At 47.0% G+C, this 16,955-nt stretch overlaps 1 protein-coding gene across 2 annotated transcripts in view; it reads left to right on the top strand.

Annotated features, from left to right (window-relative positions):
- Window positions 1-16,955, top strand: part of IGDCC4 (immunoglobulin superfamily DCC subclass member 4) — a 677,662-nt gene that overhangs the window by 444,723 nt on the left and 215,984 nt on the right. For both annotated transcript variants that reach the window (XM_069625112.1, XM_069625111.1), the window contains exons 6-8: window positions 568-723; window positions 10,383-10,793; window positions 11,068-11,232. In XM_069625112.1, coding sequence (XP_069481213.1) covers window positions 568-723; window positions 10,383-10,793; window positions 11,068-11,232 — 732 coding nt within the window. The remainder of the gene's footprint in view (window positions 1-567; window positions 724-10,382; window positions 10,794-11,067; window positions 11,233-16,955) is intronic.

Here is a 16,955-nt window from a genome sequence, read left to right as displayed (position 1 = left end):
ATCACAGAGGAATGTGCATAGGTATACATTAAAAAAACCCAGCATCTACCAACCCTGTCTACAAATCAGCTAAAAAACGATCAGTGGCCACTTTCCACAATCATGTATTTCCTTTGTACTGTGATGAATGCATTGCAAATCAAAAACAACACACAAGAATAAAGGGTCTTTGTATCCAGGACCTCTGCTTTGCCTCCAACCCTCCTGCCATCTCCATGGGAACAGTCCTATGCCACTTCTCTGCAGAGGTATAACAACCCAATGGCAGTAGCCTCAAAGTAAATATGGCGATGCCTTATTGTGTCCGCCATTGGTTGAACCCTTCTGCCTCTGAAATGGTCTTCCCCTTGCTATGTATAATTGTTATTCATATCAATACCCATATATTTCTAAGAGTAGACCCGTGGATCGAACCTGTGTTGCTCCGCGTCATCCCGGCTTCCGAGGCGAGCGTGTTACCCCCTGAGCAGTCCTCCCGGCCCGTTGAGCTATTGCGATCTGATTGGTTGCCGCAGTAACAGCGGAATGTGTGAATAATGACACTGTCTCTTTTCTTTTTGCTTGCAGACGGGAAGCCAATCGCAACAGATGTCATCGTCCTGGGCGAAGCCAACCTTCTCATCGCACACGTGCAGCCACATCACTCTGGGGTGTACGTCTGCCGTGCCAACCGGCCACGCACCAGACACTTTGTTACGGCATCGGCTGAGTTGCGGGTGCTCGGTGAGTGCCTCTAGTCTCATTCTTATTGAATGGTATCTGTTTAAATTGGGATTGCTATCTAACCAGTAGGATGTCTTTGCAGTCCAATGTCCAAAAAGCCATATGTTCCAACTCAGTCGATTAGGAGGTTCCATTTGTTAATATCCCCGCAAAAATATCGTCATACAAAAATATCGCCCTATTTTAGCTGCGATATTAAGGCATGGAACCTGCGGGGGACACCCCGCAACCCCTGAATTATTTTTAAAGGAGCTGGGGACACCCCCGCAACCCCCACTCCCAAAAACCCACAAAATGATCCCCCCCAAAAAATATCACCTATGGCCGTTCCAGACGACCATATACACGGCGATATTGTGGTGGGGATAATATGTAGTGATACCGATTAGGAGCCATTTGATCGCCGATGAAGTGGGATTCCTAGCTGGACTGCGCAGTAGTTAACTTTGTGTCATGAAATGAACAGTGCAAATGCAGAACCGGGCAGGGATGGCGAGAGCCATGCGAACAGGCCAATCAGGGGAGCCAGTTTCTTCACTTTCTCCTGTTTACTTGTCTTCCCAACTGTGTCCTTTTGTTGGATGAGGCTGTGTGATATTGAAGCTGCATGAAACCCAGAGGCTCCTCACAGTGGCAAACATGTCACCACACTCTTCAAAGTTCATTCTAAATGATTTGTTCGATTGTAATTATTTATTTGCTGAACATCTCGAACAGAAACTATGCCCAGAAGTGTCATCTGATGGGACATAGAACGGCACCACTGAAGGGAGTGAGGGGGGCAAGTGAGACCCTCCAAATCAACGGCTAGATTAAATGCTACACCATAGTGTTCAGGACGTGTTTGTGGCAACATTTGTGTAAGAGATCTATTGTGGGGTGTTGGTTGCGATGGGAACAGTTTTCGAGTTGAAGGAGATATGGGTAGGGGCTAGTTTAGAGGGATGGGCGGTGTAGGCAGCTCCTAGGGGCGTGGCACTATCGGTGTAGGGCCAGTGGGCTGCTTTATGAGCTGCCCGTGTGGAAGGTTCCTAGTCCTGGTGGTCAGCCTCTTGCTCCATCATTTCAGGCCACATGGACCTCCAGGTGAGATTCAGGGTCCTGAAAAGGCTGCTGGGACTGGCCCCTTGAACAGCCCACAGGGACAGGTTAAGGGCACCCAGCCCCGACGTTATAGGTTAGCGGTAGCCAAATGAGGGGAGGCCGGGGCCCTGGAGAGGGATTCAAATAAGAGCTGCACAGATGTGAGTAGTCGCCACACAGCGAGCCTCAGAAGGCCTCATTCTTGACTGTCGACGAGGAATGGCCTTCACGCTAACATGATTTCTGACCTCTTCTTTTTTTGCTTAATATCTTATTTAAAACTAAAAGAACAAGCAATAATCGAAGTGTGTAAGAGGCATTTGCCCCAAAACTACAAATCCTGAAAGTAGAATACACATAAGCCCCCAGCTCAACTATACCCTGCCCCCACCCTACAGAGAACATATCTGATAAGGAAACACACAAGAACAAAAGCAGGTTGGACAAAACAGGCAACACCCTGGGATATTAGACCTATCGGGAGAAACACTAGTGGTTATGCATAACAACCATTAAAGATGGACCATATAGACTCCTATTGCCTGCGGGACATACGCATAGCCGTTCCAATGTCTGCTATCCAGCTTTGGACACTTGGCTGAGCGCTCTTTTTCCAGCACTTGGCTGAGTGCTCTCGTTCCAGCACTTGGCGGAGTGCTCTCTTTCCAGTGCTTCAGGATCTGACTCTTAACCATAGGTAAGGAGCCCGCCCCAGAACACAGAGCTTAGGCGAAGCCAGAGCATAGGAACCCACCACAAGACCAAGCTGGTGCATGCCTGTTAGGAGAATTCTCATAAATGTGCTATTTCCCTCCACCTTAGAGACCCCCAGCAACTTTGCTGGATTTTGAGGACTTGATTTTTCTACCTGGAAAGAGTGTGAGTCTTTTTTCCCCACTCTCTGATGTATTTTGATGTGCGTTTTACTCCTGTGTTGTTTGATTATGGAGTTTTAGACAACTCCATAGGCATCATCTTTTCATGTGTGTCACACAGCACCCTCAGTGCAGTGACACAGGCATGTCTTTTAAACTTCCCAAGGTTTAAACACCTTCTCTGGGATAAAATACTGTTTCCCAGAGAAAGTAAAGTGAAATCGACTTTACTAGACTTTCCAAATTCCTATCCCCACTGCACCCTATCTTACAATAGTGTGCTGCAGGGGTTACTTAGTATCCCCTATGTCTAGAAATTCATGTAGCAGTCAAACACTACCCTTTCCTCTCAAAATGGCTGGTGGCACTGGTTTTACAATGAACTACCATGATTTTTCCCGACCGCAAACACCAGTAACGTTAAATCCTGGGAGCCGTGTTTTTCAAAATGGCATCTGAGCCTCCTTTGTTTAAACTAGTCCCGGTCTTCTTCTTTCGCCATTTCTTTTTGGAAAGGTCCTTCGCAACAAGCCAGGTTTGGTCCCTTTGTTCCTATGCCTTTGGCTGGCTTCAGGACTGAAGACCGCCTATGGTGCCTGAGTGTCTGGGGTGGGCAGAAAGTGAGGCAGGTGCCCGAAACTAAAAAAGCAAAAGACCAAGTACACAACTAGGTCACTCAACTGCTCTCCAGAAAACCCAACCGGGTACATTGATAATGCAAATTCATCAAAAGTTTAATGTATTTCCGAAATTATATGTTCACATATAATAACCACGTTAGTCCATTGATTTTTCAAAAAAAGAGAGTTTTTATCAACAAATAGTTGCGTGAAGGCATAGTAATCTGCCTCGTGGTGTGAGGCGTTACCAATATTTCCTTAGCGAGGAAGGAAAAGCCACTTAACATCTCATGTCAGACAAAAAACATTTGCCAATGCATTTCGGATTCATATATCCTTCTTCAGGGCAAGTCTGCAAATTGTACATGTGTCATATCATAATATTCCAAAATTAATGTATCGACAATAATTAAATGAATAAAGTAAATAACATACCAATAATTGTTGTGGTGGAAAAGGTCAAAATTGATAGATGCGGATAACAGGAAACAGAAGGAGAAGAAGAAAACAGCAGTGAGAGGGCTGATGCATATAGTGCTGTGCTTAGTCTCATAGGAGACCCAAATGCACTCTGGCGTGATTGGCTGGCTGACTGTCTGGCAAGGACAGCCAGACTGCTGGGTGAGTGGCAGCTAGGCTGGAATGAATGGGGGAAATCTAAAAGGCGAGTCTCTTGGCTTGGAAGGCAGAGTCGACCACTGGAACGAAAGAGCCGAAGACGAGCTGGAAGAGGATGGCTGCTGCAACTCCTGGACCATTGGTTTGCCCGGTGAAGCCGTGCTGCAGGTCCGAATCGCCAAGTTCATCTCGTCAGAGAAGCCCTTAAAGGACGGCTTCTTCCTTTGAATTGGTGGGACCAATCATCTCATAAACCACCTGGACACCATTCTCGAAGCTGGTTGTATTTTCCTCAGAGTGCTGCAGGAAACCGAATAGCCAGGGAGAAGGACACCAGTTTGTGTGCTTGACAACAGCTACCAGAATCGAATATTTTCCAGTTTGCCAGCTTTGTGACCAGTCCCGTGCAGTGCAGGAGTCCCCCGACGTCCTCCCTCTTGTCCCCACGACTGAGGCTTAGGAACAGCGAGATCTGCAGGAACTGCCAGGAACAGAAAGAAGTCTTCAGCTGCATCTTTTTCTTCAACCTAAGGTGCTGTGAAAACCCGACCGAGAGAATTTACTTCTCACTGCAAAAGTGCGTGAAACTTTGGCAACTTGCAGGCCTAGTCAGCTTGTGACCCGAAATATGATTCTTTCTTCTACAAACTACTTCTGAGAACCGTGGCAAAGACTTTTCCGTTTAACTACCAGAACCGTTTTTACTTATACAAGACTCTAGCCCATTGACTTTGGCCTACCTATTGCATTTGAACAACTCCTCTGGTGAACTCAAACTATTTGCACTGTTTAAGAGTAACTCTATTATTCGTTTTTATTAACTTATGCCTTTTTGCTCCTACTTCAAATGTTCTGAATGCCATTTTGCTCCTCCTTCAAAGTAGTTTAAATGCCTCAGAACCTGATCGTGTGAAGTACTGTAGTATGTTTTTGTGTGATATAGATTGCCTCCTTTTAGTGAATGTTTTCTAACTGACTGTGTAATAAATTAATAAGTGTTTCACCAAGAAACCTTGAGTATAAGAGTCTATTTGAATACTTGTGATTGTAGACCTCTGTGTAAGCTCATTACACGCTCACATTCCCTCTTGAGAAAAGCCTGGCTCCTCAGCTCGCTACCAAAAACTGTGTGGTACAGACTTATACCAAAGGTTGGTTTTGCTTACACCTGTAGTCATAGTTGTGTGTAGTGGTTCCAGAGGGTACTGCATGCAGCCTCAGGGAGAGGCTTGCTCATACAATACAAGTTGCAAATAACCTGTGCTTACCTGTACTGCAGGTCCAAATCCAGCTTTGGCTCGACCATTACTGAACTGACCGGGCACTGACCAATAGAGCATCCCGCTTGCTCTTGAAATCATGCACAATTATTTCATCACGCACTAGAGACGATTGCTTGTAACTAGTCGATGCAGATAGTGGAAAGGCAAGAGAGCTGGCTGAGGGCGGGAACGATAAACCAATCGGCAGGGGCACTGTAACGTCCATTTCCTCGAGCTCTCATATTTAACATAGTCAGCTTTGCTGTGAGAACTCTTTTTAAGGACTAAAATCCAGCATGTTTTCATGTCCTCCTGTTCAATGTCTTTTTCCCAATCCCCTTCGCCTCCCTCTCCAGCACTATCTGAAAAGGCGTTAGGCCTAGTACGATAGTCGCTTGTTTTGTTCCTCCCCTCCCTTTCTGCACCCCTCTCCCTCACCTTTTGTTTTTCTCCGGCTCTACCAGAAATGTCATCTGGCCTATTCCGGTAGTCGCCTGTCTGTTTCCATTTCCTTCCCACTCCCGCCTCCCTTCCTCATCCATGTCTTAGCTCTTGCACTATCTGAAACGTCATCAGGCCGAGTCTGACAGTTAATTTCACATCCTTACTGTTCATGGCCTGTAAGACTGTGGTTGTATTTTCCCTTGTTCCCTCCCTTGCCTTGAAGCGCTTTGAAACACATTGTGTATAGGCGCTATATAAATAAACTATCACATCGCATCATATCAATCTTAACTACAGGATGGATCTTTAAAGGCGGTAAAGAAACCTCTGTTGTCAATAAATAGACCATGGGAATCTGGTGTACCGACCACTTTCCAGTTGAACCCCGGATGGAGCAGAGACACTGGTATCTGTGATCCAATGATTTTTTATAATTGTAATTGGTTATTTATAACGTGCTTAATACCCATAGGTTTCTAAGCCCGGACCCGGGGATCAAACCTGTGTTGTCGTCTTGCTTCCAAGGCGAGCGTGTTGCCCTTGAGCTATCCTCTCGATGGCAGGTCCGGAGCCGGAAGCCATGATAGTAGGGACTCAGGCCTAGGAGTCCAAAGCCTCTGTGTGGAACAGGAAGCCATCAAACAGACAGTGGAATCTTGGCTCTCCCCACCAATCGAAGGTGATTGAACACCTCATAAACACTTTTCCGATCATTTCAAGAGAGGTGAAGGGGAGGCATATTGAATATGAATAGAATCTTTGGTGGTCGCCTCTATTTCAATCGCCTATATTTATACCATAAAGGCAAACTTTGTCCCATCTAGTGCACTTGGCGTCAATTCCAATGTGTTTGCAGCTTTCTGGGCAGAAGGCAGCCCACCTCTCTCATGACACTGAATCCCTCCCTGCTCCGCCACAGTACGGTGTGATTGGAAATATTAAAGTTTTAGACATGTTTATTCTTTTTGTTTTGTATTTATTATTTTCAGTAAACAAACATCCATACTGTGCAATAATACCATAATGCAATAACTATGAGCATTAAAAACAGGTCAGGGGCAATTATCAATAAAAGCCACAATGAATGAACATTAGAAGATAACCTAACATTTTTTTTTTTCATTTTTTAAAAATTTGTATTGACATTTTGTTACTGCCTGCATTCTCCACACTTGTGGCTTTTAACCAGGCTAACATTGACCCTACCATTGTCATAAATGATGACAGTATCCTTTGCCTATTCTACTCTATCATCGTGTTTATTCTATAGTTGGCGAGGGCGCAGAATATGTTCACACCATGAAACAAGCCTTAGTCTGTGGATTCCGTGTCCGATACGATCACCGGCATATCGTCGACATATACAGTAACCGTAGAAAATTTCCAAACCCTATTCCCTTTATCCGGGCATCCTCCCTAATTGCACAGGCCAGAGGTTCTAGGAACATATTGAATAGGAATGAAGAACATGGACATCCCTGCCGGGGTCGCAGTGAACTTGGATGGGTCAGAGTTCATGCCCTTCAGACATCCAAGCCCTTGCGCCACCTTGCAGTGCTCTCAAGAGCACATGACATTGTCTCCAAATTCCAATGGGTGCCAGCTTACCCAATCGAACGCCTTTTCAGCATTCCCACTGGGGCTCAAGAGATCAGACGCATACATCTTGAATTACAGAAATTGGCCAGCTCATATTGTCATAACAATTCTGTCCAATACAAATCCTGTCTGTCTATCTTATGCAAGGCGGGACGTCACCGCCTTCACCCCATTCTCCCCAGTCACCTCATTCACCTCCTACCGCTCATTCAACGGTATCTTTTCATCAACCTTAAGTACTGAAATTGGGCGATAATTTACGCACCTTGAGTAATCCTTCCCTGACTTGCGGATCCGTGTTTTCGTCGCAGAACCCCCAGAGGTAGGGCTGTTCTCTCACCCCATACAATCCACAGATCCTTTTACAACACTTGCAAAACTCGACCGTGAATTCTTCAGGTCTAGGACACTTCTGATTTTGTATTGCCACAAACGCCTCATTAAAAACCTCGGACAAACATCTCGGCCTATCATTCCAACTGCGTCAGCTTCGACATTTTGTAGGGAACTCCTTCCACGATTCATCAAACAGCCCTGGTTTTTGTAAAACCTCCCAAAGTATTAAGAGAAAGCATTACAAATTTCAAGTTCTATATTAAAACCCTTCCCTGCGATAATTGAATTCACCCTCTTCTTTTTTAAGTCTGGGAGGCAAAGGATTACCCACCCATCCCATGTTCAGAGGCGCTTTGTCTATTGTAAGATACTTATTATGGTGCTCTTTGGTTGAGGTGGGAGTCTAACCTCACCATAGCTCCAATCACCCACCACCCACTTTCCTCAGATCAATCGCCTAAATTCACCTTTTTCTGCCAAACTCAAGTCTGTCTTCAGTTTCTTCAACTCCTCTTCCAGACTCTGGCAACTTGCATGAAATAGCATATACCTTATCCTGTAAAGTGGCCTATAATCAGACAGTGTCTGTGTTTCCTTTAATGTGAAACTCATCTCCTTTTGTAGGTATTCTACAAAGGGAGGTTCCCCCAGCAAAATGAAAGTCGTTTCTCTTTACACACAATCCTAGACGCAGCTTGGCCAGTCAGAAGTTCACCCGCCACCACCCCTGAGAAAGATCTAGCAGGACCATGGTCCTAAAGCCAAGACCCCTGTTATACAATAGTTTGTGGTCCGGGTTAGGTCTGAGAACCTAAAGGAACAGCAATTCCTTTAGGCCACAGTTTGAGGCCCCTGCTTACTAGTTGCTGGTAGATGTTGGCCATCATGGTTTTGGTTGGCCAGGGTTTGAGACCTCTGCATAGTAGTTGCTGGTGATTGTTGGCCCTCATGATCTTTGGTTGGCCAGGATTTGAGACCTGTAGGTAGTAGTTGCTCGTGCATGCTGGTCCTCATGGTCTTTGGTTGGCCAGGTTTAGAGGCCCCTGCATAGTAGTTGCTGGCACATGTTGGCCCTCGTGGTCTTTGGTTGGCCAGGATTTGAGACCCCTGTGTAGTAGTTGCTCGCGCTTACACTCCCTCATGGGCTTTGGTTGGCCAGGGTTGGAGACCACTGCGTAGTAGTTGCTGGCTCATGTTGGCACTCATGGTCTTTGGTTGGCTAGGATTTGAGACCCCTGCATAGTAGTTGCTGGCGCATGTTGGCCCTCGTGGTCTTTGGTTGGTTTGAAATTCAGAAGATGGTTGTTTTTTTCGCAGTTATTATCAAATCCCCAGTCAAGAGCGGTAGGTCAGAATCAAAGCGAGCCACCAGCTTTCGTCAGGTACCAGCCAAACTATTCATCTACCAGTGTTCTTCAGAAGCTCAGAATCCCATGCACGCATTAGTCGTCAGAAGGACCCCTTCTTAGGACAAACATGGAAATAGGGATTTAAAAGGGCCAACCAAAATGAAGGAACTGCACTCAGAGTTGGGACTGGCTAAATGCATTTTATAGTAATCGTAATTGGGTATTTATAACATGCTTAATACCCAGAGGTTTCTAAGTGCGGACCCGGGGATCGAGCCTGTGTTGCTCAGCGTCATCTTGCTTCCAAGGCGAGCACATTGCACCTCAGCTATCCTCCCCATGACATGCGCGCATGTTATCGTATATTAATGCTACACACACACCTGCCAATAAACAGCTACTTGTGAAACCTCGAGCCTGTTTATCAGAGGCAAAAAGAGCGGTGCAAGCATTTTGAGAGCATTTCCTCTGACAGGACATAGGCATGGCTATATTGCCAGCTCACCTGACGCATTGACTCCACCCTGATATCCCACGCCCCAGCAGTGGGGAAACTCCGCTTGTGATTGGTCAGAACACGCAACTGTACAACAGATGCACGTCACAGGATTTTGCAGCACAAAATTTTATTTATTGCAGCATTTTTGCGGCACATTTTTTTTGACTGGAGGGTGCGAGATTGGCCCATGGCAGGAAAGAAGCAGTGGGAAAGGCAATATTTTAGATTTCCTGCCGCCATTTCCTGGAGAGACTCATAAGATAAGTTTGCTCCACATCTGCAAGCAACCGACGCATCTGCCCCGAACTGTGGACAATGCACACCGCTCATTTGCACGCATTCGCACAAAAGCAGGTGAAAAAAGAACAATGATGGAACCGGCGGGTATGTTAGGGACATTGCGCAGCGCCAGACAGTCTTTGGGGAGTATCATTACAGGCATCCCTCTTGCCCTCATCTATTTATTTATTTTTGCATGTGTTGCAGCGCACTGAACCCTCGGGTATATAGGCGCTAGTTGCATTCTACAAACCTAGCAGAACACAGAACCCGGTTCCTTTTGATCTGCTCACATCAGCAGAGCAGAAATGAAATCCCGGAGGCGCCTTCTGCTCCTGATAAACTCGACCCATCGTCCAATGGTACCAAGAGCCCATGAAAATGCCAGCAGTAGCTTTGATAAAGCACAATAACAGAGCACTGTATACAACCTAGATTTTATAACTTGGAAACAAACACTCGCATTTCCAGAATCCACCGTAAGATGGAAGGGTGTGCCCTTTCTGTGAATATTTGACTGGTTTCATGCTGAAAAACCATTGTTATAGGTGAGTAGACTTTTCTGTATACCATGTGACCAGAGGTTTGTGAACTTCTTTTATTTTGGGAATTTTTAGACTGGTTTGTCTGGCAGGGGATGAAACTGAAGGTTGTTTATCATTAGGTCCTGTTAATCATGTTTCTCCTCTCCACAGCTCCACCTGTCATTGCCCACCTTCCTGAGAGCGTTTCTCGCCCCCCTGCCAGCACTGCCCGCTTCGTTTGCAACACCGAGGGTGAGCCGGCTCCAACCATCTCCTGGCTGAAGAATGGGGCACCGGTCCTGCCCAACGGCCGGGTTAAGAACCCCAGTCCCGGCAGCCTGGTCATCACCCAGATTGGTCTGGAAGATGGAGGATTCTACCAATGCATCGCGGAAAATAGTTTGGGAACAGCATGCGCCTCCACCCAGCTGTCCGTCATTGTTCGCGAAGGCTTGCCCAGCGCCCCGAAGAGCGTTGTAGCTGTCCCTCTATCCAGCACCATGATTTCTGTTTCTTGGGAAAGGCCAGAGTACAACAGTGGGCAGCTCATCGGATTCTCTCTTCATTATCAGAAAGCCATTGGTAGGTAGAGGTTCCGTGCGGTGGGTTGGATCTTTAGAACGTCCAGTCCCTATATTCCCCACCCATCCATAGCCTACACTCGTGAGAGCATTTGACTCCATTGCTGTAGAGATGTAACACACGAGAAGCAGCCAAAGGTGTCCCACTTAAGAGCAAGAAGCCGTTCCAACGGTGGCTGCGCATCCTATAAATAACCACGGCATACCGTTCCTCCTCACTAACTCAATTATCCTTATGTTCTAATGGTTTCTAATCTCTAGCTCTCTCGCCCCAGGCACAGATAATATAGAGTACCAATTTGCTGTCAACAACGACACCTTGGAGTTCCATGTCAAGGATTTGCAGCCGAGCACGAGCTACGTCTTCTACGTCGTCGCCTACTCCCAGCTCGGGGCAAGCCGCTCCTCCTCGCCCATCGTTGTGCAGACCTGGGAGGACGGTATGTAGGATCGCTGCTTTTCCATAACTCCTGTTGTTGTATCTAGGAGAATCCGATATTAGCCTCTCAGCTGATCACTCAGTGTTGGCTTCCACATCCAGTCACCCCCTGTGTGTGTCTTAGTTCATTCCAGTCACCCCATGTGTGTCTTAATTTATTCCAATCACCCCCTATGTGTGTCTTAGTTTATTCCAATCACCCCCTATGTGTGTCTTAGTTCATTCCAGTGACCCCCATGTGTGTCTTAGTTCATTCCAGTCACCCTCTCTGTGTCTCTTAGTTTATTCCAGTCACCCACTATCTGTGTCTTAGTTCATTCCAGTCACCCCCTATGTGTGTCTTAGTTCATTCCAATCAACCCTCTGTGTGTCGTTCATTCCAGTCACACCCATGTGTGTCTTAGTTCATTCTAGTCACCCACTATGTGTGTCTTAGTTTATTCCAGTTACCCCCTATGTGTGTCTTAGTTTATTCCAGTCACAACTATGTGTATCTTAGTTCATTCGAGCCACTTAGTTTATTCCAGTCACCCCCTATGTGTCTTAGTTTATTCCAGTCACCGCCTTTGTGTGTCTTAGTTTATTTCAGCCACCCCTATGTGTGTCTTAGTACATTCCGGTCACCCCCTATGTGTTTCTTAGTTCATTCCAGTCACCCCCTCTGTGTCTCTTAGTGTGTTCCAGTCACCCACTATCTGTGTCTTAGTTCATTCCAGTCACCCCTATGTGTGTCTTAGTTTATTCCAATCACCCCTATGTGTGTCTTAGTTCATTCCTGTCACCCCCTATGTGTGTCCTAGTTCATTCCAGTCACCCTCTCTGTGTGTCGTAGTTCATTCCAGTCACCCACTATGTGTGTCTTAGTTTATTCCAGTCACCCCCTGTGGGTGTCTTAGTTCATTCCAGTCATTTCCTATGTGTCTCTTAGTTTGTTCCAGTTACCCCCTATGCGTGTCTTAGTTTATTCCAGTCACGCCTATGTGTATCTTAGTTCATTCGAGTCACTTCGTTTATTCCAGTCACCCCCTATGTGTCTTAGTTTATTCCAGTCACCCCCTATGTGTCTTAGTTTATTCCAGTCACCCCCTTTGTGTGTCTTAGTTTATTCCAGTCACCCCCTTTGTGTGTCTTAGTTTATTCCAGTCACCCCGTTTGTGTGTCTTAGTTTATTCCAGTCACCCCATGTGTGTCTTAGTTTATTCCAGTCACCCCTATGTGTCTTAGTTTATTCCAGTCACCCCCTATGTGTTTTAGTTTATTCCAGTCACCCCCATTGTGTCTTAGTTTATTCCAGTCACCCCTATGTGTCTTAGTTTATTCCAGTCACCCCCTTTGTGTGTCTTAGTTTATTCCAGTCACCCCATGTGTGTCTTAGTTCATTCCAGTCACCCCCACATTTTACATGCGGATGTCGCTGTTGCACAGATTTGGGTTTGGTGAGGTGGGTTGTGCTCAACATGAGGGAATTCTTAACAGCCACACAGATCATGGGTGAATGGCATCCTTCGGTCTTGGAGGGGAAAGCGGAATGACATATGGCTGCTGTCTGCCATGTGGACCATTGGTTTCATATACTTACAATCGGACCGGTTGGGTCTCAACCATGTGGTTGGTTGCAAGAGGCGGGATATAGCGCAGTGGCTGGGGATGCCTGTGGCCGTCCAGACCTGGGCAGGATTGCGGGCAAAGTCGGACCTGCTTTGTAATGGTATCTTGTTGTGGTGGTATCTTGTTGTGGTGGTATCTTGTTGTGGTGGTATCTTGTTGTGGTGGTACCAGTGAATCAAACTGGGTGTCTCTGAGGTCATTTCCTTCATGAAGGGCAGGGGCTCTGTGATGGGGCACTTGCCTCTCAGGACCTACTATTGGCATAAATAACAGTAACACTTAAGACTTGCTATACCTTTGTCAGCCAGGTTACTTTTCCCCCTTTCCTGTTCTGGGTGGCCACCAGGGGCTGTGCTGGAAGGTGCTGCGTTTGCTCTCCATGTTTTCTACGGGAAGTTGACCTTTGCCTCCGCTGTGTTTGTTCTGATCTATTGACCGTGCATTGGTGCCAACTGCTTTAACTGGGCCGGCAAGTGTTGCCCAGAACATTCTGAGGGGTTTCTCTTTAAAATGGCAGCTTGATGTCTGAACAACTCCTGTCCCCTCCATTCCTCCATCTTCCTCCTCAGAGACCCTGCCACTTGCTCTGACCTTTTCCCCCTCCTACACTCACACGCTCTCCCATGCTATCTCGACTTCGCTTGCTTAGTTACCATATGTAGTGGAAAGGGACATGCAAGCAGTATGTTTGTATTTACTGGTTTTATAAAGTCCTGGGAAGCAATGGAGCGCTGTACAAAGGGAACATGCACTGGGGTGGGGGGGAGCAGAGGAGCTGGAATGGGTGGGAGGGAGAAGGGAATGGGGGCAACTCCAGAGGGAGAGAAACAGGTTGAGTGGAGCGACCAGTGACTGGCGAGAAGTTCTTTGAAGAGTAGGGTCTTCAGGTTCTTCCTGAAGTGGGGGGTGTAGTCTTCTCTGCGCTAGCGGTCGTATGCCTTTGGTGGTCCAATGGCCTCCAGAGATAGAGTGTTTCTCGACTAAGTAGAGCAGTGTTTTGGTTGTGACTGCCTTGTGGGTGATTTAGGGAAAATTGAATATGATGTTTGCTTTCCAAATAGCCAGCGCAGCTCTTGGAGATTCAGGGTATTAGGTCACATTTTCTTTGCCCTGAGATGAGGCGTACTGCGCGTGCTGGCTGGCTGCCACAGGGGCCATGGTGGCAACTGTGACTCCTGCGAGTAGGGCGTTGCCACCATACATGTTGGAGTTGGCCAGGGCTAGGACAACGGTTCTGAAACCCCAGGCAGGGATGTAACGCTTGACTTTCCGGGGACTGCATGATGGATATTATGCTGCTCGGCCCTTCTTATCGATGCCTCTTTTCGCTGAAAGGTCACATTCGATAGTAAAGCAAAGTCATTTCACACTCGGTGGGAGACGAGGCGTGAATCCGTCAAGCTTCATGTCAGCCAGTCAGTTCTGGACTTGAGTATGCTTGATCGGGGTTCCTAGGAGAATTAATTTGCTGTTTGTATGGTTGAGCTTCAGACACCCTGGAACAGATGAGGCACAGACGCTGCTTGAGTCAATGGATCGCGTTGGTGCAGTTGATCGTTAGGTAAAGCTGTGTGTCCTTTGCATATTGGTGTATCTTGATGCCGGTGTTGGCAAGGAGCTTCCACAGAGGTTTCATGTAGAGGGTGAACATGACAGTGGACAGGATGAAGCCTTGTTGAACTCGGCAAGTCACTGGGTGGCGCTGGGATCTGTTTGAACCCATCTGGATGAATGAGTTACTGCTGAAGGGGTATGTGGTGACCCAGTGCAGGACTGTTCCATCGATTCCCATGTGTGCGGTGAGAATGTTGAGGAGGGCTTCCTCGTCAACCGTCTCAAAGGCAACAGAGAGAAGTCGTCGACAAGTAGGCAGGGGTCCTCTTTGTCCATGGTGTACAGAGCATCACCGATAACGTGGCTGGTGGGGTTTTTCTGTGCTGCATCGTACTCGGAAACCAGATTGGTGGTTCTGTAGGAGGTTGGCATAACCTCCTAAAGAACCACCAATCTGATTTAAAACAAAAATGATCCTTTTATGCTTTGGATGGTGACGATTTTCTCAATGGCTTTGCAGAAGAAGGATAGATTTGAGATAAAGCGATACTTGGCCAGGTCATCTGGGTCCATTGTGGGTTTCGTCAGCAGAGGTCGTTCTGGGAAGGTGCCTTATGTGAGGGAAGCATTACTGGTGTTGAGAAATGGTTTCAAGGTCACCTTTTAGATAGCAGGGTAGAATGTTGTCTTTGTAGTTGGTGGGTTTGAGTGCTGCAAGAGTGTTGATCAGGTCTTCCGGAGTAATTGACTAAACTCGTTCCATCTTGATATGTTTCAGACTGGTCAGTTTGTTGCCTTATCTTGTCTGTGAATATGCTGTTGGGGGAGTTGCATTTGTCAGTGGATTGTGGTGCATCCAATGCAAAGTTTTTGAAAAAGTTGTGGGGTGTCTTGGTTGGCGGGTGGGCCCTGATCGTCAGAGTTGTGCAGTGGAGCAGGGTGGTTATGGCTGCGTGGTGTTTCTAGTACAACGGTAAGGCTGGATGACTTCCAATGGCTGGGGGGTGGTGAATACCAGATCGAGTGTGTTGCCTTTTTTGTGGGTTGGATTTACGACATGTTGTTTGATGCCCATGATGTTCAGCAGTTCGAGTATTGTCTCTGCTTTTCTTGGTGGTTTGGATCTCGGGCAGGTCACCAAGAAAGATAAGTTGCGTTCTTGGCAGATTCTGGTATGATGAGGTCTGTTGGTTCGGGGTGGTCAGTAGGTCAGGTGGAAGCTAGCTGCTTGTTGCTGAGTGAAAAGTGGCAAGTGAGGAGTTCCATGGATGCGCGTCTGGTTTGTTCCTGCATACTGCATGTCCCTGAGGTCTGGTGGATAATAATTGGATGCTGTAGCCAGTGGGCATGAGGAAATCCCAGATGGGTCTGAGGTCATGGTGAGCCATGTCTCTCTCATAAAGAACACATCTAGGGTGTGAGTGGTGATGATGTCACCAATTTTTGCTCATGTAGTACTGCTAAATGAGCATGGATAAACATGGATTGTGTGTGTGTGTGTGTGTGCTTCAATTAGTGTAGAGGTGGTGAAGAGGGATGTGGATGAGGTTCTGTGATTTGGCGCCCATTGGAAGTTTGGTTCAGATTGAGTGTTTGCCTGTGAGGGTGCGGATTGGAAGGGGTGAGTGAGGACACACTGCTGCTGGATTATCTGGGAAGTGCAAAGCATGGGTCCCGGCTCTTTCCAGACCCTTGTAGGACCAAACAGGAATTGCCCTTTTCTTCGACTGCCCTTTGCTTTGGATAGATGGCCAGGAACGCCCTCTGATCTAAGAGTTAAGAAAGGAAAGAAGCGGTGGAGCTACGCAGATGAGTGGCAGGTGGCCAGAAGTTAATTGACCTTGATCCACTTGCAGTAAGGACACGGATGAAAAAAAGATCATTTTCTGTGCTCTTTGCTGGGCGGGATAGGGCCTTCTGTGCCATACAGTGCCCTTCTCTTGCTATACATTGTGTTGTGACATTTGTCATCTGCATAATGCGCTCCAAATATGCATGTGGCGTGTTGAGGAGCCCTCAGCTGTGGCCAGCTTATCCTGGAATTGGATGGTCGCATTTATACATGCTGCTCACTGCGCCCTTGGGTTTAGCATCCCCCTCGCTGAGTCACTCTCCGGCTTTGCTCCAAGCTAGTGGTCACACATTCACGTTTCCATGTGTTAAAATCGTGGCACAAATGGCTGTGGATGCAAAATATCGCGGTAAAAAGGCAGTGGTTTTGCTGCCACAATCCATGTTACCCCTGCAATACCCGACCCATTATACCATTTAAGGGAAGCGGGGGACACCCCCGCAACCCCCGCTCCCCTTAAATGGTATAATGGGGTACACCTTTACTGGGTCAAACCACAGCATTTTTGCTGTGATTTTTTGCACAGGCGACATTTTCCCGTGATTTTATCACTGCAAACCTTATTTAGTGAATTGGCAAATGGCCCTGCGCCCTTTAGCCAAAGTACATAGCTGCTGAGTGTGGCATTACAGTGCTTGACGTCTCTGTGGGCGATTCTCAGCTGTATACAATAGTGAGCGCACAATGACATTCCCCTGCAATGCACTATT

This window comes from Ambystoma mexicanum, chromosome 11 (genome assembly GCF_040938575.1).
Source record: "Ambystoma mexicanum isolate Mex_15411 chromosome 11, UKY_AmexF1_1, whole genome shotgun sequence".
Classification (NCBI taxonomy): domain Eukaryota; kingdom Metazoa; phylum Chordata; class Amphibia; order Caudata; family Ambystomatidae; genus Ambystoma; species Ambystoma mexicanum.
The sequence above is the reverse complement of the archived record's forward strand: the minus strand, read 5'-3'. Positions and strand labels throughout refer to the sequence as shown.